Genomic DNA, 28,000 nt, shown 5'->3' on the forward strand with positions numbered 1-28,000 from the left:
CACTAGTGTTCAGTAAACCCTTCCCATGCACAAAGCACGATTCTCCATCAGCTGGCACAAAGAGATGGCTTTCCTAAGCCAGTAACTACTATAGGAGCTATTACCTTTCCGGAGAATATTTGTTTGATCAGAATACTCCACAAGGGTTGGGATCTGCTCAACAATGTACAATGCACCATCATCAAGGCTCTTCTGCAGCTTGACCTTCTTCAGGTCCAGCACCATGTACTGATTGTTGTAGGTCCCTAGGTATGACAGCAAAGAGAGAGTTACATGTCCTGCCTGGAGAAGCAAAAGGGTACAAGGGAGAGAGGGAACACACCCTTTTTCCCAACATTCATATGAACACGTACTTACCAGAGTTGCACTTCGAGAAGGTTTCTGCCCAAGTTTTGCCACCGTCTGCCATCATGTTAGCAATGCGGACCCTCTGCCAAGCTAACAGGGATTCAGGCACCACTTGCTTAATGAGGGTTTGGTTGAATACACTGTTCGTAGTCTGCAACATTACCAAGCCGCTGCCTAGTATGTAAAAGTCATCCAGGGACACCAAAAAGCCTTAAACAGCAATAATACAAAATTTGTTACCTTTGTGAACCTTTGAAATACTCATAGAACAAAACAGAGAGACAAGCCAAGAGGATATGAATGAGTCAATGTGTGTGTGTGTTTGAAATCAAACTGTAGAAATATTAAAGATGAGGTAGTGACTTCTGCAAGTGCTTTAAGCCCACCTGTCAGCACAGTTTCTCATTTGTTATGCTTTCAACACACAACCTAATTCTTTGTCTAGAGCGTTTGCTTCATGTTTGCATCCCAAGCTTAGAAGTTTCTCCTTCATATGTCAAGCTATGTCTTATTCTTATGCTAAGGATTACATACTGTAAATGCCTAGCGAGTGTTTGTTTCTAACAAAGGTATTCCTTTAAAAAAAATACAACAAAAGAAAACCAAAACAAAAGTACAAACTCCACAAAGAGATTTTCATCAACCAGTTTCAGGACAACAGGTATTCCTTTAAATTAATCCCTTCTGGACTAAATCTAGCCAAGCAAAAAATCTTCCTTCTAGTTTAATCTTTTTCAGTCTAACTATTCTTAAAAGCATCTCCAAGAAGTGGGCACCTCTTAAATCATAAACCACATCCTACATAGGAGAGAAAGTTTTACCTACTCCTCTTTCTGACATGTTGTCATTGGGTTTTTTATGCCTATCAGCCCTGCAAACTCAACACAGCGATGGATCTCTGGGCAGGATTACCTTCCAGGTTACACACCAACAGAAGTACTAGGTCCAACTGCAGTTCTCATGCCAGGAGGTGGTATACAGAACTGCAGAGGTCAGCTATAATGCCATGGATAGCATGGTGACTACTTCCAAAGCAGAAATAACTTGACTTTGAGACTCCCCAGCGGATAACAGGGCTGCCAGGTTGGGGAAGAAAGGTTGTTAACTGAGCTCCTGATGGGGAAGTCATCCAGAACCTGGTCTCTTGCTAATGAGTTTTTAATGGTATCACCCTTCAAAGAGTACAAAATGCTAAAATGCTGCTCAACAGCTTAATAGTCGAGTTCCACTATGAAATCTTCTACAGCGAGCTTTATTAATGCACTTTGCAAACAAACTAAGGTCAGCAACCTATGACAGCCAGAAAGATGACTCAGCTCTGCCTCCTGTTCCTGGGCTTTCATCAAAAGGCAGACCTCCTTCAGGCAAAAGTAATGTTTAAGGGCTCTGTTACAGCAAGATTTCTTTAAAGTCCCAAGTTCTCAGATCAGAACAGATCCAGGAAAATACACTCTGTGGTCACCTGTTCTCTAAAAATATGTCAGTATAGAACAGGCAGAGCACCCTGGCACCATGTGGTTCCTAGTATTTTATTCTTGGAGAACAGAAAAAGTGTGTCAATAAGTTATGTACATCAACAGCAGAGTTCTCTCTCAAGTAAGTAAGGACAAGCGAAACTCTAAACCTGGCTTTGCCAGTCTATTTTATACAAAGCCATGGGATACTCCAGTGATAAACTGTTGTGTAACAAGTCAAGTGCTTGCCCAAACAGAGACAAGAAATGAAATTGTTAAACAATTGTGATGTGAATTGAACACCAAGTCCCATGTGGGTGCCAATGCCAAGTGCCCTACTTCAAAATAAACCAAATAGTTTTTTCCTCTTTTTGAATCAACAGCTAAGGTAAAACAGAAAAACTCAACTCAAAGCAAGTGTCAACACAAGGAATGATGCTGAATTAACTGAAGTTTGAACTCTAATTCAAATCAATTGCAAAGGTCAGCTAAGCTGAAAACAAGGGGATTTCCTTCTGGGCCTTAGTATGTACCAAGTTTTATCCTGTGATGTTTTATAATACAGCGTGCCCTCCACGATGCACCATTACTAGCCTAATTATTCCAAGACAATATATACCATTTTGACTTAAGGTATAGGCACCTCTGAAACAACGGAAAGTTAAAACACATACAACAGGTTTACCCAGGGCAAAGACATCCACAAAAATAAAACCTGGGTGAAGCCTAGAGATATCAGCAGATATTTGATGTCCTCTTGTGTCATTCTTGTCTTTTTAAGTATGTATGGGGATCTGTTGTAATTGAAAATGCCTTTTATGCCAACTGTTACTTCACTGTACGGTTCACCTATTTTTTCTGTAAACCCATCTCCCTTTTTTTTTTTTTTTTTCCTCCATTTTCCCCTCCCTCCAATGAACCTGACTCTTCCTGCAAAGAAACAAGCAAAAGCACTTCTGATTGCATCTTCTGGGTCTGAGCCATTTAGATTCAGTTTCCAATCACCACTGGAATGAAGTTTCCAGAGTCTGGAGTTTGATTCATCATGACAATATTAATCACCCAAGCAAAGCAAAATATTTTTTGAAATCTGAGCCACAGTGTTCTCTAGAGAGTCAGCACACCAAAGAGTATGTGGGGGGTAACACATTCCTGGCAGCTATTGTTCCTAAAGAGGTAGGCTGCTGCTTTCTGAACCAGATGGCATCAGCTTTTTTGGTGTTTTAAAAGGTTATCGTGCTCATTCAAGTACAGAAAGGGTCAGTATTACAGACTGGAAGTCAGAGACATGAGGTCTAGCCATCACCTCACAGGGATGAGAGTAGCTCCCAGCTGAGATACTCAATGCTCTCGGCTATAAACACACTTGGCAATGGGAAAAGACATGTCTTCTCTGGATTAGCTTTCTTAATGCCATCAGCAGCTGCTTCTCATGCCAAGACTGAACTCCCACCAGCTGCCTGCCTTCCACTTGCAGACCTCTCCTAGGCACTAAGAAATAGCACATCCCACACTATAGCTCTGGCCTCTCATCTCCAGAATGCATTAGACACTTTCCCTCTGCTTCCCTCCAGGTTTTTAGACAGATGATGGAGGGAGCGGGGAAGCAAGAAATGGTTTGGCAATACTGCATGAGCAAGCTGGTCCCCTGAATACAAGAGGTACCGCCCTTTCCATGTCTTGTTCCTCCTAGCTCTTGCTCAGGTTGTGGGGAAGGATAATGCTGCACTTTCTGATCCTGCACTAACACCAGATTACTTCAAAGCAAGGGACACATGTTACTTCTCTCCTGCCTTAGCAGCACACATATAACCATCCATCAAGACAACTTGTGCCATCTTGTTCCCATGCCATAGCCTGTCTCAACCAAGCAAGATCCCGACAGCAGACTAGAGGAGCAAAGGTAGCAGTAAAGTTCTTCTCAACTGTTTTGCTTAAACAGCTAAAATCAGAGTAACATACTTAACAAGACTGTGGCTCAGCCCAGAGAAAGCAGGCCGCTACCCAAATCAGAGTGCTTGGGTCCAAATGGTAGATTCCCTTTCTTAAATGAGGTTCAAAACTAACTGTTCAAGAAGAGGTCCATCCAAACGAACAGAAATCTTGGGAGCTGCTGTCCAAGGAAAACTGCATATTTCATCAGTTAATTTGGCTTATTTGTTTGAATGCCTCATTGGGGCAGTGTAGAGCAGTGACTGCATAGTGGGGGGGAGGGGGGCTTTCTCTCTGATCTTTTACTAGATATGTCCTGCAAAGCACAGCACCTACCTAGTCTCTGTCATCGCATTTCTTACCTCCCCCAAATGAGCATAGCTTCAGTTAACATTTGTGAGCAACTGTAATGTGTCTGTACAATTTAAGTTCCCTCTGCTGTGCATAGATTCACCAACCACATTAAGTACTTATATCCAGAGCTTGAACAAGACACTGAAGTTAGGGGTGCCCAAGCATTCAGCTCAGAGACATTCCTCCTTTCCAGGGGTTCACAGAGCTGTTCTACATGCAGCTCTGCACAGATGCTTTCAACAGAAGAAAAAGCTAAGACTATGAGCAGACTTCAAGTGAGGATTAGGATTAGTGTGGAAACAAGCAGCGAGTGGCTAAATCATTCTGCAAAAGCAGAGATTACTACCACTGTTCATTTCCACTTGACTGTGCCTCTGCAGCACTGTTGCTCTGAAAGGGACAAAGCAGCAAAGAGAGGACATGCTGTCACAGCGGACATTTGAGCATGCTGGCAGGAATGTGGGGAACTGCTGGGGAAGCCGGGATGGACTCTGCAATTCCTGCCTGTCCTCCTACCTGCTCAGTCACAGCAGAAGCAAGGAAGCGTGAGGCCCTCTAGCTGTATCGTAATGCACACGCTGACATGCATCATGGTTAGTGAATAGTCTTAGATCCTCTGAGTCACAACAAATACTAATTTTTGCAGTGTAGTAGCCTGTCTTTTGAAACTCAGTAAATAAACAGTCTGGACAATTTTACTTTGTGACCCCAGGAGAAACTGGGGAGTTGGCACATTCTTTCTGAGAAGGCAAACAACTTCTTGAAGCTTTTCTGACACAGCCTTTGGACAGAGGAAGAGTTTTACTTCATCTACTGGATGACAGAAATCTTTTAATTACTCAGGTGTCACTGAAGGCCTGGAAGGACATCTGTCTTTTAATGCTCTTTGTTTCCTCCAAAAGTCAATACTTTTATGTATATTAGGATCATGTTACTATTCAGGAGAGCTTACTAGCTTGGCCTTTCTTACTGGTTCTTAGTGTCTATCAGGACAGAGAATAAGAGTGGGAACCTGCATGCAGGGAGAAGTTACAGTCCTCAAGTTGAACCGTGGCCAGGACCTGCAGATTCCTTTGTCAGATGCCCTGAAAATCATAGAATAGAATCATTGAGGTTGGAAAAGACCTCTAAGATCATCGAGTCCAACCGTCAACCCAACACCACCATGCCCACTAAACCATGTCCCTAAGCGCCTCATCTACACGTCTTTTAAAAACCTCCAGGGATGGGGACTCCACCACTTCCCTGGGCAGCCTGTTCCAATGTTTCACCACTCTTTCAGTAAAGAAATTTTTCCTTACATCCAATCTAAACCTCCCCTGCCGCAACTTGAGGCCATTTCCTCTCGTCCTATTGCTAGTTACTTGGGAGAAGAGACCAACACCCACCTCGCTACAACCTCCTTTCAGGTAGTTGTAGAGAGCGATGAGGTCTCCCCTCAGCCTCCTTTTCTCCAGGCTGAACAGTCCCAGTTCCCTCAGCCGCTCCTCATAAGACTTGTTCTCCAGACCCCTCACCAGCCTCGGTGCCCTTCTCTGGACACGCTCCAGCACCTCAACGTCCTTCTTGTAGTGAGGGGCCCAAAACTGAACACAGTATTCGAGGTGCGGCCTCACCAGTGCCGAGTACAGGGGCACGATCACTTCCCTACTCCTACTGGCCACACTATTTCTGATACAGGCCAGGATGCCATTGGCCTTCTTGGCCGCCTGGGCACACTGCCGGCTCATGTTCAGCCGGCTGTCGACCAGCACCCCCAGGTCCTTTTCCACTGTGCAGCTTTCCAGCCACTCTTCCCCAAGCCTGTAGCGCTGCATGGGGTTGTTGTGGCCGAAGTGCAGGACCCGGCACTTGTCCTTGTTGAACCTCATACAGTTGGCCTGGGCCCATCGATCCAGCCTGTCCAGGTCCCTCTGCAGAGCCTTCCTACCCTCGAGCAGATCAACACTCCCACCCAACTTGGTGTCGTCTGCAAACTTACTGAGGGTGCACTCAATCCCCTCATCCAGATCATCAATAAAGATATTAAAACAAGACCGGCCCCAGTACTGAGCCCTGGGGAACACCGCTCGTGACCGGCCGCCAACTGGAGGTAACTCCATTCACCACAACTCTCTGGGCCCGGCCATCCAGCCAGTTTTTGACCCAGCGCAGAGTCCACCTGTCTAAGCCGTGAGCTGCCAGCTTCTCTAGGAGAATGCTGTGGGAGACAGTGTCAAAGGCCTTGCTGAAGTCCAGGTAGACCACATCCACAGCCTTTCCCTCATCCACTAGGCGGGTCACCTGGTCATAGAAGGAGATCAGGTTGGTCAAGCAGGACCTGCCTCTCATGAACCCGTGCTGGCTAGGCCGGATCCCCTGGTTGTCCCGCTCATGCCTTGTGAGCGCCCTCAAGATGAGCCGCTCCATAATCTTCCCCGGCACCGAGGTCAGGCTGACAGGCCTGTAGTTCCCCGGATCCTCCTTCCGGCCCTTCTTGTGGATGGGCGTCACATTGGCAAGCCTCCAGTCATCCGGGACCTCCCCCGTTAACCAGGACTGCTGATAAATGATGGAGAGCGGCTTGGCGAGCACCTCCGCCAGCTCCCTCAGCACTCTCGGGTGGATCCCATCCGGCCCCATAGACTTGTGAGTGTCCAGGTGGCGTAGCAGGTCGTTGACTGCTTCCTCCTGGATTACGGGGGGTTCATCCTGCTCGCCGTCCCCGTCTTCCAGCTCGGGGGGCCGAGTACCCTGAGGATAACTGGTCTGCCTGTTAAAGACTGAGGCAAAGAAGGCATTGAGTACCTCAGCCTTTTCCTCATCCTCAGTGACAATGTTCCCCCTTGCATCCAATAAAGGATGGAGATTCTCCTTGGCTCTCTTCTTGTCATTAATATATTTGTAAAAGCTTTTTTTGTTGTCTTTAACGACAGCGGCCAGATTGCGTTCTAGCTGGGCTTTTGCCTTTCTCATTTCTTCTCTGCACGACCTAGCGAGATCCCTGTACTCTTCTTGAGTCGCCTGCCCCTTCTTCCACAAGCGGTAAATATAAGGCTTCATCTCATCACAACATGGAGCAGAAGAATTTGGCAGTTCCTTCCTTCCTGCTTGATGTCCCTAGATCATTACCAGGCCAGTGCTTTAGAGCTTACTCATCCCCTGGAAAACTGCGAGTTTGTGAACTACACCCATAGCTAATGCAATTTGCTGTAGTCAATGGATCATGCTTGTCTAGTGCTTGTGATAGTATCCTGTAATTAGGCAGCCAGTGAGTACACTTTGCATACCACAGGTCTCTCAAACTTCACTGTAGCCATAGGAACTATGTTTTGCAACAGTTCTAACTCAGTTTTGCTGGTAGAAGTATACCTTACCACATCACTGTATCACAGTCTACCCAGCATAAGCAAGCTTTTACATGAGCCTTCTCTGTAGACCTCAGTCTCAGGGAAGTACACTGGGATTTTGTACACTAGCGAACAGACCCTGACCATTTCAGCATAGTAGTAGCTGATTTTCAGGTATCCTCCCATACAGCAAGCTTTATCAGTCTCATCAAAACAGAAGACTTTTATTTCATTTTTATACAAAGAATCCACAAAAGGATCCCAGAGACATCACCATAGACACCCACTAAAAATAAAATAATAAATGCTCTGCATGGCTGATCCTGATCCCCAGTTTGAATCTGCAGCACAATGCAGCATGCAACAGTTGCGAAACAGAACCACATTCTCCTGAAGGATAGTACTATCCTCAACAGTATTTCTTGCTGAGAGATACGAGATCCAGAATAACCTTCTGCACATTCAGCTGATGAACAGAGCTCAGACAGAAGCTTTGGCTTTCTACCAGGTTTGCCAAGCTTGGCAAAATTCCTTGCAACAAGTGAGTGAAATTCCTCCAAAGGAAATGGAGATAAACTCAAGCTCTTGAAAGGCTGTACACTTAGGCATTTGCCAGAATACCTCTACTCCTTCCTCAAAGCAAAAATCTCAGTTGTCAGAAAATACTGCATTCCTGAGGGTCAGAACCCCACAGAAAAAAAAAAATTGCTTTCAACAGAAAATGAATGCAACTGCTTTTCAAAACAGTTTCCCAGTCCCTGCCATGAAGGACTCTCGCCTTTGTAGTAGGGCAAGCACAGTAATTCAACAAAGCACATTTTGAAATCATCAACCAACAAAATTTCATCAGAATCAGACAGTCTCCTATGGTACATACTTCACTTTAAAAAGTTTATGAAGATTCTTGACTGTTTGGGCATTTTTGAATTTGAAATTCCACCTTTAAAAACTTATGCAATGCTTACTCTTGGAGTCTTAGATTTGCTTTGGTTTTTCATGTTCACATTTCTTGGTGCTACTCTAGCATTAACTGCTGGCAATTTCTAACATTCCAGGAAACTTGAGAATATTATATGCTGCCTAATCTTCCCGAGGGAGATTTTAAATATTCTGGCTGGCTATATTACTAACACATGAAATAAGCATAAAAAAAAAAATACTCCCCTCTGCAACAGCTTACAGAGAAGCTGGAAGGGGGAGATGGGGGGGGGGGGGGGGGCAAACAGACAACTGAAGGTTTGCTAACCCAACATCAAAGAAGTCGATACGATTTCAAACAGCTAGTGTTTGATACTCTCTAATAATCCCATTACAGCACAAGTCATGCCACAGTGGTAAACAGAAGTATTCAAAAAACTCTTATTACCAAACATGCGAATGCTATAGGCAAGGTGAGAAATTCAACAGTTGAGATGACTGCAGACTACATGAGCAGAATTCAAAGCAGCATGTTTGTGCCAGAGGTAGAATATTTAACTAGTACTATTCAGAGCACTGAAGGTGATTAATCAACAACAGACGACGACGACGACGACAACATCATCATGTTCAAGCCAGAAAACTGAAGACAACATTTTGTCCTCTCAGTGGCTAAAAGTTTTAAGGTAGATTGAAGCCAGTGCTTGTTGAGGTATCATCCTTTTTATAGACAAGACATCTGCAAGACAGTAAGATGGTCCATGCCATCCTGGATATCTACATTGTTTTGTTTCTTGACTTTACCTGGGTAACTGCTGAATGAGACACGGCTGGTGCTAGTGTCTGGATCAACTATATTGAAGTTCCAGTGCTTATATATTCTCAGTGTGGCCGCATATGTAAACCAGCTAGAATGGGCAAAATATATATTCTCATAACCAGGTAGAACCTGGAAAACAGAAGCAGAAAGATTAATAATTTCAGATCCTATTATATTCTGCATGTTTTGTACTTGATAGAAACTGGGAGAACAACTTGCTTTAAGTAGTTTGATTAATTGCATTGTTCAAGAAGGAGCAGATTCTTGTGCTTTTAACTGTGTACTTAACAATGAATTTCTGAAACCTCTGGAAATAATTCTTGCCCATGTGTTGTTTTCAAATAATTAGTTGTTATTTTTCAAAATGAAACAGCTTAGGGTTTTTTGGGACACCTGCATCACATGGTATATTTTGTTTCCCCGGTTTCCTCTTGAATACCTGTATTTACACATTCAGATCAGCGCTCTGCAAACATATCCAACATTAACTTAGAACATGCTGTTTCTGTGAAAATGCCTCTAGGTGACTTTAAAGTACAGAAGCAAATGCAAGTAAATTCATTTTGAAAAGGTAAATATATATTGATAGTACATCTTCTCAAAGTATTTCCCTGGTTCTAATATTTGTTGTTAGCTCAGAAACCTCTTGCTGTAGGCAAATGCTTGAATGAACGCTTCTCAATTTAAGGTGAATACTGTTGCTCTGGGATACACGGAGTCTCCATATGCTGACTAGATCCTTGATAAGATCCTTGATAATTTTAACTGAAAAATTTAATTGCCACCATGATGTATCAGACACTTATCTTAAAAGCGTTTTTTCTGTCATTATTCCCATTGGAAAGCCGTTCCAGAGTATCGCTGTTAACACTTAGAAAACATCAGCCACTTGTACCCATTTGTTCTTGTGCTAGCACTGTCCTTTAGTTTAAGTAATCCTCTTTCCTTCCTCCCTGCTTATTTGCCCAATGGGTTTGTAGACATTCACAATACCCCCTTTCAGATTTCACTTGGCTAAGTGAAACAAGTTACTCTCTTCCAGTCTCCTCTCCATGGTAGTTCCCCATTCCCTAGTAATTCTAGTAGCTTTTCACTGTCAGTCTCTGTGGGTTTGGTTTGGTTTTCTTCCTGCCCTTGAACACAAGTGAGCAAAACTGGACCCATAATCCTATGGAGGCACAAATGACAACTGCATAAAAGCACCTCAGTTGACAGGAGTTTGTCTATGCACATGCAACATAAACAGTGAAGACTCCAGAAATGCAGACTCATGACACTGCAGGTCAACACAGTCACTAGAAATTAAGTTCTTGGTGCTCACCTTGATGAGTGCAGAGCAGTGACCCATATCCCACTGATACTTCCCATGGCTTCCTGGCTCCACGTTGCATTGTCCACTCCGTGCAGAATACTCAAATAATGCAGGAATGAGGTCCAACAGGTCTCCAACTGCATTCAGAAATTGGACATCAAAGATGCTCAGTGGCTGAGGAAAGGGAGAAAAGAGAGACCACAAAAAGCACTTTCAGACAGAGAAGCATCAAGACAGCCTCAGCTGTTAGAATTTTTCTTTTGCTCTCAAAAGAAGCTCTTACATGGTCTATGAAATACATGCTCACAAGGCCCAGATGCTCAAACTCAGTGTCAAATTAGGCACGTAAGTATCTTTAAGGGTCTGGCCCTTGTAGTGGCATTACCAATGCTAACATTTCTGAGGAAAAAAGGAGACACTAGCAGTAACTTATGAAACTTGTGTGTGTCTTTGCAAACAGCATACCAATCAGCCTGCTGTTACCGTTACACTGGGATAGTAAGATTTCAATTTTTTTTGTTTATCTAGATGCCTTTGAAGAGCTTTACTTTAACAAACACTCTTGGGAGTTTTCAGATTTTTATAAAGACTGTAATTTAAGACATGCTCAGGACTGAGGAGGAAGAAACAAATGAGGGCAGGAAGATACATTAACAATACTAATCAATTATGGAACTAACTGAAGAGAGGAAGTCAGTCAAAAGGTGCTCCGCTATGCTACGTGCTTGCGAAAACCCCTATGGTTAGAGTTACCCAGGGTTAACTACACAGCTCGGTGTGCAACATGCTCTTCAGAACCTTCTCTTAATTTGTCTCTTCAAAAATAAGAGCTTAACAGTGGTCTAACCTCAACCTTCAAAGACCGTTTTCTAAATCTTTCCTGTTTTTGCTTGCACCATGCCTTTAGTTAAGGCAAGGCTTAAGGAAAAGAAGTCAGAACACACATCACTGTAGGGCTATGAACAGTAATTTTAGAATGGGACATAATCATATAGCAACAAAACACATTGCTTGCAATATAAATCACTGTTATTAAACCATATAGCTGACCTTTCTACAAACCCCAATAAAGGGGAGACAAGGACATGGAAAAAATAAACAGCGCCAAATCCATTTACTCTTTATTCAGAAAGCTGAATTCTGTATTATCAATCTGCTGTTTTGGCAGAGAGAATAACCAACAGGAAAACCAAAAATAATGTAAACTCCAGTCCATATATCCCAGGGGAAGGAATTAAAACTTCCCACAATGCTTACCAAGACAAGCAAGAGAAATAAGCCATTCTCACAACTAAAATCATGCATTGCAGAAGGCCCTAACAGCAGCTATAGTTTGAGGAAGAAATCCAAAGCAAACTTTCATATATGTTACATTGCTTTAGCTCATCATGTTTTTGCTGTAAGAACCCAAACAGGGAGCAGCAAAGGCCACAGCTGAAAAACATCAAGAGATGTATCTCTGGATAGTTTTAAGCAACTCAGTGGTATGAATCATTTACAAACAAGTCCCAACAACTGCTATCTCACTGGAATCCATATAGAGAGACTTAGCGCTATTTCTGCACAATTTTTCCCCATCCTGTTGCACTTAAAGGTCTGCAAGCCCTCCACACAATGAGGAGAAGCTGTTTTCCAATGTCTAATTTACACAGGCATTACTGTACAGTACCACCAGGTGGGGAGCAAACAGGATTGCATGTGAGACCGCTCAGCCAACCCTGAGGCATTTTAATTGTACTTGCCATCCATTTGGCGAGTACATATTCTCCTCCATAAAACCTGCCTTCATTGCAACATCTACAGGTAGCTACACCGATACTGCTGCATCATCACTTGGATTGCCTGTATATTTTAAAAAGGTTTCACATTTCCATGCTATCTTACAGTCATTTCAAGTCAAAAATTCAGTAACTACTACGAAGTCCATTCAAGCTAGAACAAAGGTGCCAAGCAAGGAAGCTATCAGAACTATACGCACAGAAAGGTGGCCAGAAAGCTGGAGGAAAGACCCACTCAAACAAAGAAGCAAAGTTTATGTAAATTCCTAGGACTCCACTGGGTGAGATTAGGCTGCCAGCTCCCAAAGCCAGCCAAAATATCAGAGAAGTAAAAGAGGAAGTAGGTTGTTAAGTACCCACTAGGGTTCTGTTTTCATTCCCCTTTTGAGGGGCAAGCAAATTTTGTTCCAGTTTATTTCCAAGAACTCATTGCTCTGCTTGGATAAACCTGGTTTTGTGTTTAAGATTGTCTGATGCTCAGTGACATCACATAAGCACAGTGCACAGAGCTTCTCTGGAGTCTCAGTAAAACAATGCATTCAAACAGAAGACTTGGGCATCTGCAGTGCAGGCCAAATCTGGGCATTTCAGGAGTGGCCTGAGGCATCTGGCACAAGGCTGAGAGCCCCAGTTCGGGAATTACTACAGCTGCTTTCCAGGATATATGGAGAAGTCTTCTCTGGGAGGAGTTAATCAGTGTCCACCAGGAAGAATTAAACAAAAAAAAAAGCGTGCATCATAACAAGTGCATAATATAGGGCATACTACAATCTTTTGTAATCACCTTCTCTCATCTCACACAGCAGTGTCAGGAAAACTTGCATGCATGGTTTACATCCTGAAGAACAGTGAATGAATGAGCTAAATTGACAACTGGGGAGGTGGTATAGCCACAACAAGAGAAAAAGTCCTTTTGCTAGAATGTGTGGCTCCTCCTTTAGGGTACTGTCCTGAATAGCAAAAAGAAAAATCAAATTGAGTTTGAGTTACATCAGCTGTAAGGAGAAATAAATTTAGAAAGGGGAGCAGATAGGAGAGAACCAACCTTAAAGGCTTGTCTACATGGGACATTAAAATAGATGTTATTCTGTAACAATCGTTTTCCAGTAATTTTCCCATGCGTGAGCATTCTCAATACAAAATAAGGAAGTACAAATAGAGAGCTGTCCTAGAATCATTGTACTACTTAAAACTCTGAGACCTCCTTATTCAGGAGTAATTTCCCTGTGTAGACAAGCCCAAGATTAATCACAGCGTTGGTAGAGCATTAGGCAGATGAAAAGGCTTAATGTTCTTTGAGTGCCCCTCCTTCAGAAATTGTCTTGACAAAAGGGTTGGGTTTGTTTACTGGATATAAAATGTTGCTAAACCAGACGGAATAATGTCACACTTTAACATGAAAATGTATTCAGATTTTGACATCATTCTTAATGATACCTGTAAATATCAAATTCAAAATACAGAAGTTTACAATATGCATTGCCTTCACGCAGGTCTCAATGGAAGCACCTACCTAAAATAGCCCTGCAGGAAACCAGACTTCATGCAATTAAAAATTTTAGAACAGTACACTACAAAACATATGCTTCACACATATAGGAGTAAAAAAAAAAAAAAGTACTAGTACTACTATCAAATAGTTCAGAGTCCACACCAAATTTTCTTTCTGTAGTAAGGCTCAGTTATTTGTGGCTGACACAATGGTTCTACAATATTCAAGTGAAGTAGACCTGAAGTTTCGGGGGGGGGGGGGGGGAATGGAACATTTCAGTGTGTCCTGTGTGCACATAATCCGAGTCTCATTTAAGCACTATGTGGATTCAGTATAGCTTCAAACTACCACGCATTATACAGGACAATGGAAAGTCAAATCTTTTCACTTGTCTTCCTCAAATAAGTGCACACCAACTAATCCACCAAATGTAAAACTCCAACTACTTGCAAGTTTGAAAAGGTATGTGTAGTGCTGGTAAGAAACCTTGACACATGAAGTGTGCAAGATTAAAAGCAGATTAGCTATTGATACAGCTTGTTTCCATTCTCCTGAAAAGGGAACAATTTTGTTCAACTTTGCCCAGTGCTCAGTGTTGAAATCCACAGACTTTGGAAACACAGTCCCTTTTCTCCATCTTTTGACCTATCCTTGTTAACCAACCAACTTCTCAGTGTTCAGGAAAGCACTTTGTCCATGTACAAGCATTCATTCTGGGGGTGGGAGGGAATGTAAGAACTTTGAAATCCACTCCTCCTCTCTTTCTCTTCCCCATGTCTCTGATCTTTTGGGATTTAGAGGAAAGAGGAAGACTTCCCAGCCTTTCTTCTGCAGTGTTTAGCCTTCTTTTAAGCTTAGGACACTGGGGGAAAATTGCCCTCTGCACATAAAGAGTAATTACAGAGTAAGCAGTTGTATTTAGAAGTATGCATAGTTTTTCCCAATAGCAGTTAGAACACAACGCAACAAAATACAGCCTGTCACGTGTTGGGTTTTGGTTTGGCTTTGGGTTTTTTGTTTGTTTTGTTGTTTTCTTTTGGGGATGGGGGGAGGAAATAAAAAAAAAGAAAATTAAAAAAAAAACCACACAACCCACACACAAGATATTCTTGGTATTTCTAATGTTCATTACCACCACAAATGCAAACTACTGCACCACTAGAGATCAAAAGATAAACTTGTTCCCGATGATAATAATCCTAAGACAATACACATATAGAAAGGATTCTTTTTTTAATGAAACAAAAGTAGTATCTACCAAAGGAAAGAGGGAAGAAGAGACTCTCAAAGCTCTAAGGAAAACATGCAATAGGAATGAGATTTGCTTTTAAAAACATGCAGAATTTATTGTGGGGGCTTCCAGTAACAAGTTTAATTATTTTTTAAGGTGAGAAATGAGTAATGGAAATAGTAAATACTTCTAACTGCAGTTTGTTGCCCAAAGAAAGATCAAAACAACATTGGATTAATTGAACCAGACTATAATACTTAGAAATAAGAAAAAAAAAAAATCATCTATTAGGTGAATTTATTTGCCAAACATTCTACTTACTAACAATGTAAGGGATTAAATAAAAGATCCTTTTTAACATTCTTATAATATGTACTGCAAGAGCAAAGTTGAAAACAGCCTCTTTGGAGGCACCTGTTTTTATTGTCCATGTAAGCTCGGAGCAACAATCTTCAAGCTCATTTCCTGAAGGGGATCCTAACAGCAGTAAATATGTACACAAATAGCACTGTTGTAGCCTAATCTCCCAGAAGTATCTGAAAGTAGCATGGTATCCAACAAAGTGAACTGCATGTACTTTTGCAGAGCTGTCAGGTATCATGTTGATGCCAAGGAAAACCAAACATGTAGGTGCAAAAGCAGCTGTCCAAACTGTACTCAAAAGGTAAGAGACCGATGTTATCTTACTGGCTCTGGCAAACAGAGGAACCTGCAGCACCATCTCAAGTGAGAAATACATACATGGGGAAAATTTTTGCTTTTAATAAGAAGACATGGATCCCAACATAGGTGATAATGCCAAAAGCTAAAATTGTGAATGGCACAGGAAGGAGTCAAAATAAATCCCACCATCTGCTCCAGGCACATTTGGGAAAAGAACTATATATATCCACTGCATAAAATTCAAAAATAGAGGACACATATTTCAGACTGAACCACATATTTGAACTTTCACTAAATGCACCATTTTTATATAGGCACACTGATGAGGTATCTGAAAAGAGGATTAAGAATTACTTCAGAGATCAGTGCTTTTTAGTATCAAATACACAGTTAAATAAGTATCAGGGAAATATATGTTGCAGGTAGGACATGCCTATTATAAAGAAATAGCTCAGGCACAAACTAGCACTTTCCCCTCCCCCATCTGAATCTAAAGGATTCTGAAGCAGCCAAAAAAAATGATGAGCTTTGCAGGGCTCTTCAGATACAGGTGTTATGAAAGGGAATTAATGAGTTCTTTTCCTAGAAACTCAAGGTTTCTTAGTATCTTCCTTATAACTCAGGCCCATCAGGATGGATCTTTCCATTATTGTGAACAGTCTTTTCTTTTAGTTTGAGCCGATTCTCCATTCATGAAAGCCCCAGAGCAAGTTCTACGCAAGAATGAGATGTGCATTTTACTAAAACCCAACTGTTTATTATTTAGCACACCCAACTTCTCTAAATTCTTGATATGGTTAAACCAAGACAAAAGGGGTCAACTACAATTACTCAAGTCCTCCCTCTCGCATTGAGAAACCTATTAGACATTAGACTTAAGGACAGCATTGTAATTATGATAGCTCTACTGGAGTTAAAGGAGCTCTGCTATTGCACACAAGCTGATGATCCGGAACACAATTCTAATTGACTTTAATTAAAAAAACCCTACACTAAAAAAAACAAACAGAAAAAACCCCCCATACCCCATTTGGCCTGCCACAGTCTGCAATGGGAGACTTAGAAGACAGAAAAGGAGAAGACATTTGGCAACATAAAACATACTCCAAAATAGAGAGGCTTTTAAGATTTGAAATCTGATGCTTGGAAATAAGAATGAAAGCTTTAATACACTCCCTACGTGGTGATTTGTGCTGTTAGAGCTATTCTTTATACCTAGAGGGTCATTTGCTCAATAACAATTGTAATGTGACAACAGAAAGCACTGTAGAAGTATCTGTCCTTCCAACATTCACACATGGATACAAAAGCCACCTCCAATCTCATCAGCACGTGAGCGCCCAGGGTTCCAAGTCCAGTGCAAAGGATCTGTGGTGACATGACCTGAGTGCTCAGTCACATTATCTACATTGAACAGCCACTGAAGTTTTTGTAGAATGGCATGCAGAATGAGTACTTGCCACTATTTTTTTTTTTAAATATCAGATTCCCTTCTCCCATCTTTATCCTCTGACATCCCATCCCCAGCTACTGAACAAGAGATGCAGTAATCTTACTGTTTGTTTGTGTAGTTTAGCCCACTCGAGGGCTCCCATGTACAGACCATCCAACTGTGCAATAATATAGCCAGCATGCCTCCAAAAGGGGTCATCCTTATTATTTCTGATTTGTTGTCTTGTCCATTGATCTTGTTTCCTGTAGAGGAACAAACAGGTTGGGGTTTTCTTGTTTTTGTTTTAAAGTATAATTGCTAATGCAGGGAAGCGACAAATGTATTATGACCCAGATGATCCAACCTTCCTAGTGTTTTGAGGCAAATCATGTTTTAGAAATCCTGCAGACATAAATGTTATATCCTCTGGGTGTAAACGTTCAGATCCATGCAACGTACCCTACAGTAGTGTGCCTCTACCAGACTTTAGTATCAAAGAAATAGTTGGTCTCCACCCAGAGGTGGAGATGAGGGACTCTACTACATCAGATCTAGCAACCCCTTACAATCAGTAAAGGGAAACAAGCATTTGACAGGTCAGATGAACCATTCCCTTTTAAATGCCTATTTAAGGATAAAATAGACTGACCTTTGAAGAGCCTATTTCTCTCCCCTACATACAAGTGCAATGAAGGCGTGCTGCTGTTGGTGCTCAAGCACTGCCTAGGAACCATTGCTATCCTCCTCTGAGGAAAAGGTGGGAGGCCAAACACAACCATCCCATGTGCCAAATCCAATCAAGAGCTTACTATCCAAATAACCCAGGTTTAGAGCATGAGGCAACACAAGCTGAACAGACCCTAGGGCAAGAGCAGCCAACATTATAAGGATCTCCCAGAGTTCCCTCCTTTGCTGTGCGCAAAGGGCCACAGAAGAACCACAGTTGTTAGAGCAAGTCAGGACCAGATTCTGGCCTCTTCCATCCTCCTGTATCTATCCATCCAGCATTGTGTACAGCAGCAAAAAAGAGAGAATGAACCTGGCAAGGAAGCAAACTCTTCCAGCAGTCTATGGGTGACAAAACCAGCCAGATTTAGCTTTCTGGAAGTAACAAGATGCAAGAAGTATGTCAGAGGAAACAGGGATATGGTCAGAGCATTCAGGGCTAAAGACTTTCAGGACAACACAGCAGCCCATATTGTAAGACTGCTATTAAGTAAAGCAGCGATGCAGGAGTCCAAAATATAGACAATAGACAAATGATACAAGGCCACCTAGTATTTCCCCCATCCTCCAACAACGCGTCTTGGGGGATACAGCTGCTATTCTGAGTCATTCTGGAAAAAAACCCATACACATTGATATGATAGCTAGCCCATTTTTCTCACAAGGACGACAGCAATACTGACGAATGATAGTAAGGGAGCACTAAGATTTTTTTTTTCCCCTCTTCTTTTTGGATAAGCTAAAACCAAATCAACTTCATATATGTGCACCAATAACAGAATTAGTCAGATATATAACCATTTGTGGAAAGCACAAGACAAGGGAAAGATGGAAAAAGTAGTCCCCAGAAGTGACCGAAGTTTCACAGAAGTATTTGTAATGGAAGAAAACGTAAGTCTAAGGAGATTTAAATAAGCGGTAATCACAGTTGAGTTTCCCAGTACCTGGCCTGGTTCTTCTCCCACTTGTAGTTTCCCACCAGTGTAGCTGCATTATTTGAGCAGAATTACTTTTGATTTATACAGCTGAAGAGAAAAGGGAATCAGGACTTTTGTGATTAGAACAGAATTTACATCAGTGGTAGAATAAACAAAATGCTAACCTAACAGAGGAAAGAAAGGATACACAGTACTAAAAAGATTAAGGTGCAACATTCAAAATATCAGCTTTTTAGAAAAGGATTTTGACTAGAATGACATTCAGAATTCATTGGCATTATCCACACCCCTTTGCAGCAATGGTTTTAAACACTTCTTTGAAATAATAAGAATTAGGGAAGGGCATATGCCCTTCTTCATGTATGTTTAGAATTTTTTTTCATACTAACGGCATTTGGAGGGAAAGGAAGCATGTATTTTCTTCAGCCCATAAGGAAGAGAATAAAAAACCCTCAAGAATTTTGTCACCCTCCAACCCCAAGTCTTGAATAATTTCTTTTTTAATAACTAAATACATACGCCATAAAATTCTGAACTCCACTTCGAACGGTGGGATTCTTAATTAACTGCGGATACATATTTGCAGCATGGTCATACATGTGCCTGAAAGAACAAGAGTAGAAGTTATTCTTTTGCATCTTCCCTTCCTTTTGCTTACCAATCCATTGGTCAACCAGCATGGACAGTCAAGCACCACAGTCCACAAAGTAAGCTTTTCCTAATCACAGAAATTACTTCATATCTTCAATGCATGACAAACAGCAAAGGTAACACAAATGGATTTTTGAAATTTAACTTAAAATAACCAACCTTGCTAATACCTGCTCAAACTGCTGTATAATGGAAAGAGAAGCAAGAATGAACTACTTCATGGCAAAACTTCACGTTCAGGGAATAGTTGTAGACCAGAAGCATCTTGGAAGCCTTAGCACATTAATTTAAATCACAACAAAAATAGTTTACTGGAGAGCTATTATATTTGGAACCAAGAAAACACAGAGGTGAGGAGAATTAATTTGCGATTCAGTTGTGAGAGAGAGACTTTCAGCCTGAAATCCAGCCAGTTTTACTTACCATTTTACCATTAAACATGTTCCTTCCTTAACGATTAAGCTAAATCTCTCTATTTTAAAGTGTATCTACGTTGATCCTACGTGTTCCCACAGAAACTCCCACTCATGCCAGCCCTAAACAGATTCAGCTTTATGGAGAGCAAAATTACTGTGATTTTTTTTGTTGAATTCAGTTAGCTGTTTCATCCCCATTAACTAATAGAAACAGAAGTTGTAGGGGTTTTTTTGGTTGGTTGATTGGCTGTTTTTTGTTTGTTTTGTTGAAGTGACGCACTTTACATTTCAAGATGAAATAAACTGCCAAAAATTGCTCAGGAGCCCAAAAGTTCAAATCACCCTTTGATTTTAGATCAAATGTAATCATCTGATTCAAGGCAAAACAGAACTTTCGGATTTTCTCATTCTGTTAATTTTTTTTCCTCCTATCAGCATTTCATAATTTGGGTCAAACTTAACAAACATTTTTTTCGGCCACTGAAAAAAAAATGGAGGAGGGGAGAGGAATATTTAGTTCTAGGTGGAAATCAGCAGAAAATTATTTCGCTGAGGTCTGGAGTTGGTAGAACTACATCAGTCATCAGTAAAATTAGCTCCTACTAAGTGCTGAGAGAAAGAAAACAGAACTAAGAAACAGATATCAGCCTCAAGGAAAGTACATGCCAGCAGGAAAGAATTCCCTGTATTAAAACTTATGAGGGCAACTTCCTCAGAAGTATGCAGACAGGAGCTCTTCCCAGTTTCCCTCAGGGCATAATTTGAGAATCCAGCCAGAGATGATTGAATGGTTTGCTGATAATTAGAGAATCATCCATTGACCTTCACCCCTCTCTTTCTGTCCCCTGCCCCATTCCCAGCTGTTTATGTACTTGATTGCATGACCCTGCTGCCTTATCTCAGCTCTGGTACCATTCTGACTACCAAATCTAATTGTTGGCATACATTCAGGCAAAACACTAACCCAGCAAAAAAAAAAAAAGGGAATATATTTTTCTGGCAGTTTGTAGTTTGAATTAGGTTGTTATGTATACAGATGAGCAACAGAGGTGATGCAAGAAGGCAGCTCTCTACTGTGTTAGTAAATGAACTGATGCATGAAAGGGCCTGATCAGTGCCAGGGCAGACACAAGTTGGGGGTTTGGATCTGTGGAGGGAGGTGCTGGGGCAAGAGAAAGGAGCATTCAGCAGCTTCGCACCATTACACCGTTCATGAAACTGCAGCTGTAGTATCAATTTCAGTTCTAGAGTTTCCTGTCTCCCATTTAACACAAGACTACATGCCATAATCATAACCTACTTCTTGAAGAGGACAAGGAAGTTGAAGAGACAGATCAATATTCTCCACCTCTGCAGTCACAGAGAATTTGGCAAATAAAAATCCAAAATAATTTTAGGAAGGAAATTATAGCATAACATACTCCATACCACAAGTCAGAGTTCTCATGGCACTAGAGAAGAGGAGCACATAGCACAAGACAGTTCATCTGGCAGATGGTCTTTTAGGGATGAGAACGATAAAAACAGCCAGGATACAACTCTAATCACTGGCTAGGCCAGGACAAATGATCAGGCTTCCAGGTTTGACCATCAGGTCTACTCTCTTCATTTTGCACTCAAGGGTTATGCAACGCAAGGCAGATTTTACACTAGTAGTATCTTTAAGCTGTGATGACTGATGTAGAGACTGGGTTAGTTCAGAATCAGGGGACTAAAGAATCAGCTTCTTTAATGGCCTTCCTTCTTGTATACGCTAACAGAGGACATTGAATTCCTGGAATTCATTTTTCTTTTTTAAATGCCCAAGGTTCTTGAGAGGTTTTTTCCCTAGTTGCCCTGGGTTTTCTTCTGTTGTTGGGGTTTTTGGTGGTGGTGGTGGTGGTTTTGGGGTTTTTTGCTTTAACAAAGCTTCTATGTGTGTGGCTTGCATGTTTTGTAAGGGTATTATCCTCTGAAGTAAGCTGTATCTTTATAGTAAGGTAAGGCTTTGCAACTGTATCTAAGGCCAAATGCAAGGCAATTACAAAGCTGGGACAAGAATTCAAAGTCTAAAAACAGCAAAGCAGAGCCCTGCTTCTTCAAATTAGAGAGGAAGATGACAGGACTCCGGTCAGCTGAGGTTATATCAGAAAAAAAGAGTACAACTAATGTTTCTTCAAATTTAAATACTGCTCTTAGGCACCTGGCATGCCCCAGTTGGAACTGATTAAAAGTATGTGCTTAACATCACGGATTTGGATGTGCTCTGCCATTCCCCAAGTAAAGTGAGGCTTCATTAACACTTCTGTTTGTAATGGGGGAAGAGAATTTACACCCAAGAAAACCAGAGCAAACATCTTTGGCTGGATGATAGGACTGGACCTTACAGAGAGGTGAGAGACTGGCAATAAAAACAAATGTCTGATCTACAGACACTACAGACACTAGAATTAGATTTATTCCACCCCTAACTATGTGTTTTCAAAATAGACAGTTACTACCTGAATCAGGTGCTGACACTAGAAAGATGAATCATGCTCTAGAAAAGGTCTGAGTTTCTACCCCCACTGTTAAATGGGTCTGACTAACTTAGTTATTGCTTTTTCTACCACAGACCTATATAGCTAGAGCTGAGATTAATTCTTCCCCAGTAATCTGAGATAAGAGAGTCCCAGAATGTTTGGTTGGGGTTTTTTTTTAAATCTGGTTGTCTTACATTCTGCTTAGGTTCCTACTAAGGACAAACCGTACACTTTTAGGGAAGAGATTTTGTCACTCTTTTGCTTACATCATGAGGCCTAGCTGTGTCTAGAAACCTTCCTTCATGCCTTAAGTGTAATGCAAGAACTGAGCTAGTCAAGAATTCCTGGAGATCTCCAAATTGCAGGCACTGTCAAGCTGGAGCTCCTGCTCACCAGACAGCTTCTGCAGGAACCTGTACTTCAACTTGGGATCATGCTTGCGATGTATCCTTCCCAATAACGCATCACATCAGAGTTCTTCCTGGTAGGACTTCAGGGTTTCTGCGAAGAGCCACCTTGGGTCATTTCTACTTCATTAAGTCATTGCCACAAACAGATGCAAGACAGCTGGAGACCTTGGAGTTGTTCAGGCTACAGGTAGCAACGTGCTAGAGGGCACTTCAATTACCAGGCATACCCAACGTATTCACATTGGGGGGCTGAGCCACCCGAGGTAGTGCTTGTACAGGCAAGTGACAAGCGTCTTCACTCTGGTAGCTAAGTGGCTGTTGACGCAAATAAAGCCTTCACCACAGCCAAACACATTATTATACTCTTCCTTGTTGTTACCAAGTTTTTAAAAAGGAAGGTTGAGCTGCGTGCAGCTACTGTGGGCACTGATGTCTGCAAAGGCAGAAAGAAAGTGTTTAGAGACACCTTCTCATTAAAGAAGTCACAATGGTGCTGGAGAGCTTCCCTGAAGACAGGCTGAATGGGCCAGGCGGTCTGATGGGAATAGAGTTACAGATTGGGAAAGACTGTTTCCCGGTTTTACTTCAGAAGACTTGTGTAACTGTCCCAAAGAAAGAACACCTGCCTGCATGTTAATTAGGATTCTGTGAATCTCTAGGCAAGATAAAGAAGAAATGGAGCTCTGAGAGCAATATTAACATCTGCAAACTTAGCGAGTTCTCACTACTCCTGTGGTTCAGGAAATTGCAAACACACAAGAGAATTCATTAGTTGCAGTTTGCTGAATAAAAAAAACTACCAAGGTCATACAGCTAAAACCTGAAGTAATAGGTTCTGTCTTCTGAGGGGTCAGAGGAGTGTATCACTAATTCCTCTCTGCTCCTTAGCTGGAGCATTTTCAATGGATCTTCTCAGCTTCAGAGAGAAGCCCTCTTTATCCGAAATAGCTTTACAAGACCTGACAGAAAAAGCTTATATTCACAACCCCCAGGGAGAATATGCTTCCACTGCAGGTACAGATGTACAATGGGGCAAAGACAGACCCAAAACCCAAATTCAGATCTTATGTATAGTATTTGATAGTCATTTTAATGATGGTATGCATTTTGAGGTTTGCACTGTCAGAGGAGTTCTCAGTGGATTTCCTCAAAAAGTATCCTCAGAAAAGAAAGGCTTTGGCTACTTCTGTTTTTGCATCTTAACCCACTCTCACACTTAAACTCCTATAAAACCATTCAGTTTCCCACTTTGCTTGAAAGCCAGAGTCTCAAACCCTACTTTTCCGCCCTGATACAAACCCTCAACTTCACTTCCACAGATTTTAAGATCTCTGTTCATTACTATTTCTGCTATATCCACTTCTCTACAAAGGTCCACTCAGTGCTGGAGCTGGTAGCCCTACAGTAAGAACAGCTAGGGCTAGGACCAGCCTCAGTAATCACCTGACCTAGAGAAGGCAAAAGCCTTGAGCAGAGTAACTTGTACATACCTTCACTTCTGTGAATCTTCACGTCACACCCATGGAAAAAACAGAGGGGAAAAACTCCCTCCCCTAAACCTAAACATAGACTAAGATATCAGATAAAGTCCCTGCAGACACTGTTTCACATTCAAACCATGTTTAAAGGAATGGGCATATACTTAAGTTTGTTTAAAAGACAGCCAGGAAGACTTCTAAATCTACTGTGGAGGCAGAAGGGGAAGAGGGTGTAGGTTGTTGCTACTAGAACATTACTTGCCATCTAATTGGGCTTAGCATGGATTGGGCTCTCTATGTAGTATACCAAAGCTTAAGCTTAACCACTTAGAGATGAGTACACTTAGGTAAAGCCTTAGTGAAAAAATCTGTTGAGCAATACCCAATTTTAACAATATTCTAAAGGTAATGCTAGCATCCCCCAGCTCCATACGTAGTTCACATAAACTGACTGAATAGCACATAACAGTAACTTCTCATGCCAAATAATCCAACAACATACATCCAGATCTCTCATGTACTTCATTTCCTTTCCTGCCTGGAGTACAGGTTGTGTGCACTCAGAACTTTAGGATTCCTTTACTCTTTCCCTCAGAAGTATTTTGCTATTGACAAATACTACATTACTGAATTTCCTTTATACTCTCCAGAGACCTAGCTGCCTCTCCAGCAAAGTCTACTGGAGAGTCACATTAACATATCATATGATCAGAGAACTATCCATAAATCTTAACTGATCTTAAAATGTCTTACTAATTAAATTAATATCATCTTGTCCAGCAGCCATATCTGACAATTGTTCAACAGACCTCCTTCCCCTGCTGGCCTTTTCAACGCAGCCTATGGGTATTTATTTTAGTGTTCTGGAAGCAAAGCTGGTGACGCCAAATTCATGTCACTGCATCCATCACAAGCATCTCCCAACTATTCCCCAGCAATGCGTCAGAATTTCGGAATTTTTCTTTTTCTATTACTAAGCTGATAGAGGAGAAGATGGAGCTTGTTCAACAAGCCACGTGTCATGTTCTTAGCTATATCACCAGCTATATCCTACCAGTTAGTACGTCATAGTGCCATTCTGTCTTCCAACTTAGTCAAGGAAAGAATAGGGTTTGGTTTTGAGGTTGTTTATTTTTTTGGTTGGTTGGTTTTTGGGGTGGTTTTTTTTGTTTTTAGAAAAAAATGCTCCGGATTTGTAACAAGTACAAAATTCTGTCAGTTTTCATAGATCTGCACTGCGGGAGAGATTCAGTCCCTCATCTTCTCTTCAAAGGGCTTTCAGGAGTACACTGACCCTTCTAGACACTCACCAGCCTGCCTTCAGGTCTATCAGTACATCAGCTTTTTTTTTTTTTTTTTTAATTTGTCCAAGACAGACTAAACTCCCCATGCTGTGAAGTTTCAACATCTGCTCCCCAGCAGTTTCTTGACAGTGTTTGGTGAAAAAGGTCCTTAGGGAAGCCCTGCAGCCCTTGCTAGCAACATCTCTCCCTGCCTGATCTGCTCTCAATTGTCTTATCTGTTGTTGTTCAGTCACCTAACCATAGGCTGGGGAGATAACTATTCTTTCTGCTACCCCTTTTGTAATTACTTACAACATAGGGCTTACACACTTCCTCACATGTACGCTATTCTGTGATTACATTACTTAATAAGTAATATAGATACAGTACTCATCTATCTCACCAAGGTGTTAGGAGAGCCTGCAGGATGAGGAGAGGGCACATCTTGATCCCATAATGAAGATGCTATACTTCATACCTGCTACTAATTAAAAGAACAGCACACAACTGCAAAATGTATGGTTAGTTTAAATGGATGGGAATTAAGGGAAAGGAAAAAACAAACAAACAAAAAACTCACAAGTGTACAGAAATCCACTGGAAGTGTCATAAGTTGAGTTGCTTCCTGAAGTACTTACGGAGCTGTGAGATAGCCTTCCAAGAAGCCAGCTGCATACATGATATCTTCATTGCTTAAGGTCTGACGGCCATAGCCTGCTCTGATCTCCAGAACTCCCCAACCTGTCGTCTGTACAGTGTTGTTGTAGAAACCATAGGCATCTCCACTCCTATCCAGTATATTCTTGACCTGAAGTGTTTTTTCAGCTCTATGCCAGTACACGGTTGCATAGCGGATTTCTATGGTGCAGAAGAAAGGGGGCAAGGGAAACAAACATGAGTAGGTTTTTCCTATCTAATACTGAAATGTCAAGACAGTATTTTAGCAGTTTAAAAAAGTTAATTTGATAGCTTTCCATCAGGTTTAGTTCTACTATGGAGAGCAACACTAATGTTAACATACTGAAAAGTGGCATGAGAACTAACTGGAGTTTTACCAAGACAAAAGCTTACAGCTAAATAATCTTACATTACTTTTCTGGAAATTATCTACAACTCTTTCAGTATAGAGCTCCAACACAGCTAAGTTTTGACATAAAATTCAGAAAAGTATTTCCTTACCTGGCCCAGAAGAAAATCTATACAAATCTTATTGAGAGTAACTGTAGAAGACAGCATGCCTTAGCAACTGCAAGAGATTATAAACTACTGTTGACTTTGTTTTCCACCTAAAGATTCAAAAGGCTACAAAAGTTTTCTGAACTGTCTTTCTGGGCAACTAATCCTGGAGGTGGCATTACTGAACAGGAGCACTAGAACTTGGTGAATCACAGGCTTAAGACAAAAGCACCACGGGTATGCAATCCTTTATAAGACACACAATCCCTATCACCCAGCCGGAATAGAATCGATCCCAAGTGTGAAATGAACGGGAAGGAAGGGCACTAGACTGCTCAGAGTTCTGCTTGGACTGCTGTTTAAAGAAACATTCTTCATTAGTTGGGGTTTAATCCTGCTGAGCTGAAGAACAAAGAGCGAGGTAAACTGCTCTCCAAAAAAACCCTACAACTCTAATTCAACCTTCTGTAAGATGGGACCCGATTACATCGGTTCTCTATTCATGACTGATCAAATCACTACTACAGTATTGCAAGTGAAAAGAGTTCAAGTGAAAAGAGTTCAAAAATAATGAGTTAGAGTTCCCAGAATTATTTGAAAAGTTTTAAGGAATTAACTCAAACACTTACAACTACTGAGAAACCAGCAATCTTTTTATTCCCCTGACCCTTCTCCAGTGTGTTGCCTTCTCCAGGCAACTAGTCCTGCCAGTTTATAGCAAGAAATTACAATTTGGTTACTGCTCCTCACAACAATTCATTTTGTGCATCATGCCCATAACAGCTGCAAAACAGAGAGCTAGCTCTAATTCTGGATGATCTCACACAAAATACTTGGTATGCATGCTATGATAATGGAACCATAAAAAAAAGCAATATAATGCCAGCACCATACCTAATGCTTTTCAAAAAGCTGTAAGTAAAATGTTTGTGATTAAGCAGCTAGTTTGATTTCAAATTAAGTGCACCCACTTCATTCAGTACTCTAAAACATAACAAAGAAGCTATTTTTATGAAGAGCCATGACCTATTTGAATAAAAAAGCAAAAACATTTTCCAAGAACCAAACTCCTTCTCCAACTACTCACTTTTTGACATAGCAGTTACTCAGCTGCTTTAAGCCAGTTTTCATCCATTTTACTAGACTGTTGAATAATCTGTGTCATTCAACAGCTGGAAAGCTGTTCTCTCCTAGTGTTCCAGCAAGAATAGCTAAAACTGTTTCTTACTGAGAATCACAGAATGGCTGAGGTTGGAGGGGACCTCTGGAGGTCATCTTGTCCAACCCCCCTGCTCAAGCAGGGTCACCTAGAGCAAGTTGCCCAGGATCATGTCTGGATGGCTTTTAAGTATCTCCAA

The 28,000-nt window shown here is 41.4% G+C and overlaps 1 protein-coding gene across 1 annotated transcript in view; it reads right to left on the reverse strand.

The window, feature by feature from the left end:
- The window catches only part of PLBD1 (phospholipase B domain containing 1), a 45,842-nt gene that overhangs the window by 10,752 nt on the left and 7,090 nt on the right, over positions 1 to 28,000 (reverse strand). The window contains exons 2-8 of the mRNA XM_076328693.1: positions 26,105 to 26,324; positions 19,247 to 19,330; positions 17,188 to 17,326; positions 10,477 to 10,641; positions 9,140 to 9,284; positions 358 to 558; positions 105 to 245 (exon numbers count right to left, since the gene is read on the reverse strand). Of these exons, the coding sequence (XP_076184808.1) occupies positions 105 to 245; positions 358 to 558; positions 9,140 to 9,284; positions 10,477 to 10,641; positions 17,188 to 17,326; positions 19,247 to 19,330; positions 26,105 to 26,324 (1,095 nt within the window). The remainder of the gene's footprint in view (positions 1 to 104; positions 246 to 357; positions 559 to 9,139; positions 9,285 to 10,476; positions 10,642 to 17,187; positions 17,327 to 19,246; positions 19,331 to 26,104; positions 26,325 to 28,000) is intronic.

Source organism: Aptenodytes patagonicus, chromosome 1 (genome assembly GCF_965638725.1).
Source record: "Aptenodytes patagonicus chromosome 1, bAptPat1.pri.cur, whole genome shotgun sequence".
NCBI lineage: Eukaryota > Metazoa > Chordata > Aves > Sphenisciformes > Spheniscidae > Aptenodytes > Aptenodytes patagonicus.